General features: G+C 42.4%; 1 protein-coding gene across 1 annotated transcript in view; it reads left to right on the top strand.

Annotated features, from left to right (window-relative positions):
* Window positions 1–5,128, top strand: part of LOC125044901 (surfeit locus protein 6 homolog) — a 21,478-nt gene extending 16,350 nt beyond the window's left edge. The window contains exons 11-14 of the mRNA XM_047641863.1: window positions 1–28; window positions 2,307–2,470; window positions 3,750–3,848; window positions 4,029–5,128. The exon at window positions 1–28 is cut by the window's left edge and continues 149 nt beyond it. Of these exons, the coding sequence (XP_047497819.1) occupies window positions 1–28; window positions 2,307–2,470; window positions 3,750–3,848; window positions 4,029–4,250 (513 nt within the window). The 3' untranslated portion in view covers window positions 4,251–5,128. The remainder of the gene's footprint in view (window positions 29–2,306; window positions 2,471–3,749; window positions 3,849–4,028) is intronic.
* Window positions 5,129–5,692: the final 564 nt, after the last annotated feature.

The raw sequence follows: 5,692 nt of genomic DNA, 5'->3' as shown, positions 1-5,692 counted from the left end.
AAGAAGAAGGCTAAAGAAGAACGCAAAGGTAAGGGGCTAACAATTCATTTTTTCTGCTTTTCTTATTCCTTCACTTCCAAGTTTTCTTGTCGTATTCCTCCTTTTTAAACTCCTCCTCCTCCTCCTCCTCCTCCTCCTCCTCCTCCTCCTCCTCCTCCTCCTCCTCCTCCTCCTCCTCCTCCTCCTCCTCTTCTACCTCCTCCTCCTCCTCCTCTTCTACCTCCTCCTCCTCCTCCTCTTCTACCTCCTCCTCCTCCTCCTCTTCTACCTCCTCCTCCTCCTCCTCTTCTACCTCCTCCTCCTCCTCCTCTTCTACCTCCTCCTCCTCCTCCTCTTCTACCTCCTCCTCCTCCTCCTCTTCTTCCTCCTCCTCCTCCTCCTCTTCTACCTCCTCCTCCTCCTCCTCTTCTACCTCCTCCTCCTCCTCCTCTTCTACCTCCTCCTCCTCCTCTTCTACCTCCTCCTCCTCCTCCTCTTCTACCTCCTCCTCTTCTACCTCCTCCTCCTCCTCCTCTTCTACCTCCTCCTCCTCCTCCTCTTCTACCTCCTCCTCCTCCTCCTCTTCTACCTCCTCCTCCTCCTCTTCTACCTCCTCCTCCTCCTCCTCCTCTTCTACCTCCTCCTCCTCCTCCTCTTCTACCTCCTCCTCCTCCTCCTCTTCTACCTCCTCCTCCTCCTCCTCTTCTACCTCCTCCTCCTCCTCCTCTTCTACCTCCTCCTCCTCCTCCTCTTCTACCTCCTCCTCCTCCTCCTCTTCTACCTCCTCCTCCTCCTCCTCTTCTACCTCCTCCTCCTCCTCCTCCTCTTCTACCTCCTCCTCCTCCTCCTCTTCTACCTCCTCCTCCTCCTCCTCTTCTACCTCCTCCTCCTCCTCTTCTACCTCCTCCTCCTCCTCCTCTTCTACCTCCTCCTCCTCCTCCTCTTCTACCTCCTCCTCTTCTACCTCCTCCTCCTCCTCCTCTTCTACCTCCTCCTCCTCCTCCTCCTCTTCTACCTCCTCCTCCTCCTCCTCCTCTTCTACCTCCTCCTCCTCCTCCTCTTCTACCTCCTCCTCCTCCTCCTCTTCTACCTCCTCCTCCTCCTCCTCTTCTACCTCCTCCTCCTCCTCCTCTTCTACCTCCTCCTCCTCCTCCTCTTCTACCTCCTCCTCCTCCTCTTCTACCTCCTCCTCCTCCTCTTCTACCTCCTCCTCCTCCTCTTCTACCTCCTCTTCCTCCTCCTCTTCTTCCTCCTCCTCCTCCTCCTCTTCTTCCTCCTCCTCCTCCTCTTCTTCCTCCTCCTCCTCCTCCTCCTCTTCTTCCTCCTCCTCCTCCTCTTCTTCCTCCTCCTCCTCTTCTTCTTCCTCCTCCTCCTCTTCTTCCTCCTCCTCCTCCTCCTCCTCCTCCTCGTCATCTTCATCTTCTTCCTCCTCTTCATCTTCTTCCTCCTCCTCCTCTTCCTCCTTTTCCTCCTCCTCCTCTTCCTTCTCCTCCTCCTCCTCCTTCCTCCTCTTCCTCCTCCTCCTCCTCCTCTTCCTCCTCTTCCTCCTCTTCCTCCTCTTCCTCCTCTTCCTCCTCCTCCTCCTCCTCCTCCTCCTCCTCCTCCTCCTCTTCCTCCTCCTCCTCCTCCTTCCTCCTCTTCCTCCTCCTCCTCCTCTTCCTCCTCTTCCTCCTCCTCCTCCTCTTCCTCCTCCTCCTCTTCCTCCTCCTCCTCCTCCTCCTCCTCTTCCTCCTCCTCCTCCTCTTCCTCCTCCTCCTCCTCCTCTTCCTCCTCCTCCTCTTCTTCCTCCTCCTCCTCCTCCTCCTCCTCCTCTTCTTCCTCCTCCTCCTCCTCCTCCTCCTCCTCCTCCTCCTCCTCCTCCTCCTCTTCTTCCTCTTCCTCCTCCTCCTCCTCCTCCTCCTCCTCTTCCTCCTCCTCCTCTTCCTCCTCCTTCTTCCTCTTTCTCTTTTTCTTCTCTTCCTCCTATTCTTCTTCCTCTTCCTCCTATTCTTCTTTCTCTTCCACCTCCTCCTTCTCCACCTCCCCCCCTCCTTCACCCCTCCTCCTCTCCCCCTCCACCTCTTCCTCCTTCTCCTTCTCCCCTCCTCCTCTCCCCCTCCACCTCTTCCTCCTTCTCCTTCTCCCCCTCCTCCTCCTCCTCCTCCTCCTCCTCCTCCTCCTCCTCCTCCTCCTCCTCCTCCTCCTCCTCCTCCCTTTTCCTAAGTACAGATAAGATATTTTGAATCGTATAGTATACCACAAAAGTATTTAGTCTTAACAAATGAGTCAATTTAACAGCATATTTCACTGATGTCACCTCTAATGTCGTCCTCTTTCTCTCCCAAAAGCTGAACTGAAAGCAAGAAAAGCTTATTACAATATCCACGGGAAGCTCGTTTACAGCAAATTTGACTTCTCGGAGCACACCCCCATACTGCACGGGGTGGAGACGAAGTTAAGGCCAGAGGACCTGAAAGTGATGCTTTCCAAGACTCTGAAGGAGAAGGAAAAGGTTTGGACTGTTCTTTTAGATGTATTCATGGATGTATTTATTAGTTATTATTATTGTTGTTGTTGCTGTTGTTCTTATTATTGTTATTATTATTATTATTATTATTATTATTATTATTATTATTGTTGTAATTAATAATTATTATTATTATTATTATTATTATTATTGTAATTAATTATTATTATTATTATTATTATCATTATTATTATTATTATTATCAGTAGTAGTAATAGTAGTACTAGTAGTAATAGTAATATCATTATTTTTGTCATTGTCGTTATTATCCCAATATCACCGGGAAAATGTTGTGCTCATTTTAAAACTTTTGTGAAATGTCTCTGCACATAAATGGCTTTGTAAGTGTTTAGCCACAGAGAAGTCAATTAGTAGGCCTTGTTACCTTACCTGGTTTCACCTTAGTACAAGTGTACCCTTCTATGTGTAAAAGCATTTATTAAAGTAAAATTCACAGTGGACATGGCATGTACGTATATGTAATGCCCAGCGGCATTGGGTTAATATTACTGAATTATTTATTTATTTATTTATTTATTTTCATGTTTTATCAGAAGGTAACCTATGTTACTTATAAGTGGATATTTTAAAGATAGTCACAAGCCTGAATCTTTTTATTATCTAAAGGTTTTACTTGAGATTTAACCCTTGGATCTGGATGCTTCACTTTCATCACATGGCTCAAAATACGGGCATTAGGCATAATTGGTTGGCACACAAGCACTCCTGTGCGATGGCAAGACTCTATACCTCCTCCCCTTTGCAATATTATTTTCCTTTTTTCTCTCTAAGTGTTTTTAGTTTTTTTGCCACTTTCCAATGTCCATATTTGTAATTTGATTTTCTTTATCCAGATGGTAATAGACTGAGTTCCTTGTACATACTCCACACCTTCTCTCTAGATAGTCCATAACTCGGTGCAAGAATAGTTGCAATAAGTAACTTTTTCGCAATATTACATTTTTTGTAATGCAATGCTTGGTCACAGCAGCCAACCTGAGCATGGAAATAGCATCCTCCCTGGAGGATGCTATGATACAAAAGCCCCTTACTAATTGCCAAATGAGTATAATCACCCTCAAAGAGCTTTGTACACAACAGTAAGTTTTCATCACCCTGACCCATAGCCAGATTATACCCTCAAGCCAATTTTTTTTGTGATTTGCTGGATCGTAGGGTTGTCAAGATATAGATAACAAGATTTCTGAACAAGTGCAACTGTTGTAGTAATTTTAAAAATTTCCCATTTTCTTGTTTCCAACAGAGGAAAGAGTTGGAGCAGAAAGGTGCTGGTGACGTGGCAGCGAAAAGAATGGAGGAAGCAGCTTGGAGTTCGGCAATGCAGAAGGCAGAAGGGAAAAAAGTAAGATGCCATGAATTACAGAGAAGCAAGACCTCAGCTTCTTTATTGAGTTATTTTGTGAAATTCAATTGGTTAATGTTTTCTGAATATATAAAGAAGAAAAGTTTGTTGCATAATGATTGATAATGTATTTTAAAGAGAGCTGTTTTTCATTTTAAATTGTGGCATTGTTTGAAACAGGTTCGAGATGATGTAGATTTATTAAGGAAATCAATCAAGCTAAAAGAAAAGCGAAAGAAGACGAGTTCAAAGAAGTGGGATTATCGCAAGGAGATGGTACAGAAGAGACAAGAGGAGAAACAAGCAAGAAGAAAGAGAAATATAAAAGCACAGAAAGAGAGAAGACTTAATAAGAAGATGGAAAAAATGAAAACTAAAGGTCACATAGTACCAGGCTTTTAATAGAGAAAAAAAAAAGAAAAGGGAAAAAAAATATGAAAAAAAAAAAGTTTAAGGGAATGTGGCTAAGTTAATTTGCCTTGCATGTTTCGTTCACCTTCACCAAGATTGGTGTGTGTATATGGAGCGAGAGAGTGAGTGAGAGCGAGTGAGTCTGTGAAGCTTGTGAATGAAACATTTTGCAGGACTTCTCCAAGGCTTGTGACTTCTTAAGTTCCCCGTACGATTTTCTTTTTATTTCAAAAGGACATGTTGCCTACTTATATAAACTAATCATCTGGAATTTTTTTTTTTTTTTTTTTTTTTGTTCCTTTGTTTTTTATTTTACCTGAATGTTCTTAACCATTTTTTGTTATATGAAATTGCTTTTATTTTAGAATAAAAGATTGGTACGTTTCTATTGGTGATTTCGGATTGTGGTTAAACATGCAAAAGATGTTTCATATACCCTAGACCTTTCCTGACGATAATGCAGATAGTGTTGATATTACTTATTGAATTACATGTATTTAGAAATAAGTAAAATGTTATTACTATGTTACTGTCGTTAATCTTAGTTATAATTATTATTATTTTCGTTATTATCATTATCATTATTATTATTGTTATTATTGTTAATTTTTTTATTATTATTATTATTATTGTTACTACTACTATTAATTTGAATATTTTTTTTTTTCTTATGAAATATACACAAGCTTAAGTTAGGCTACATACATAATCAAATAGTGTCAAGAATGTTGGATAAAAGAATACAATATTTAGTGTGGTGGAGTATTTTACCATTATACATTACAACTATTTGGTTGCCAACAAGAGTGTGCAATGATCTTGGTGAATGTAGTGGCATAACTGCTAGGTATATATATATATATATACTATATTGGTCTCTCACTAACCTCTCCTTGAAGTTACAAACTATTTCATTACATGTTTTCATTTTGCTGTGTGGAAAGCCAGTGAACTGGTTAAAGAATACAGTAATAATCAAGTCCAGCAAAAAAGGGAACTATTTTTGAGGTGTCACTGGGTGGGCTTTCAGTACTCCCTCAGTTCCCAGGATGAGTACATATATGTAGTCTCCCCCCCCAAAAAAAAAACTATTGGCATACTTGTGCTGGTGCTGCTGAAATTCAAACATATCATGCAGGTGTGATATTTCTGTTGGGTTGGTATCTGTGGCACTCTGTTGAACCTTATTTTTTAGATATGCTGGCATTTTATGATCTGTAGTAAGTGAAGTGGGATATGTGACTGCACATTCATGCATTGATTTTGCAATTTCAAGGCATTGTTCATATTTGGAAGTGTCGCTTTGAATACCCAGCAATATAAATGCACCACACAGTGGACTTATCCTCTCTCTCTGATATGGGACTCATGAAGTGAAGTGAAAGTTGTTGCTGCTTCAAAGCTTTATTTCTACGGGAGTGTTATGGGTGGGA

The sequence above is a fragment of the Penaeus chinensis genome, chromosome 36, assembly GCF_019202785.1.
Source record: "Penaeus chinensis breed Huanghai No. 1 chromosome 36, ASM1920278v2, whole genome shotgun sequence".
Classification (NCBI taxonomy): Eukaryota; Metazoa; Arthropoda; class Malacostraca; order Decapoda; family Penaeidae; genus Penaeus; species Penaeus chinensis.
This window is presented reverse-complemented; position numbering and strand designations above follow the sequence as displayed.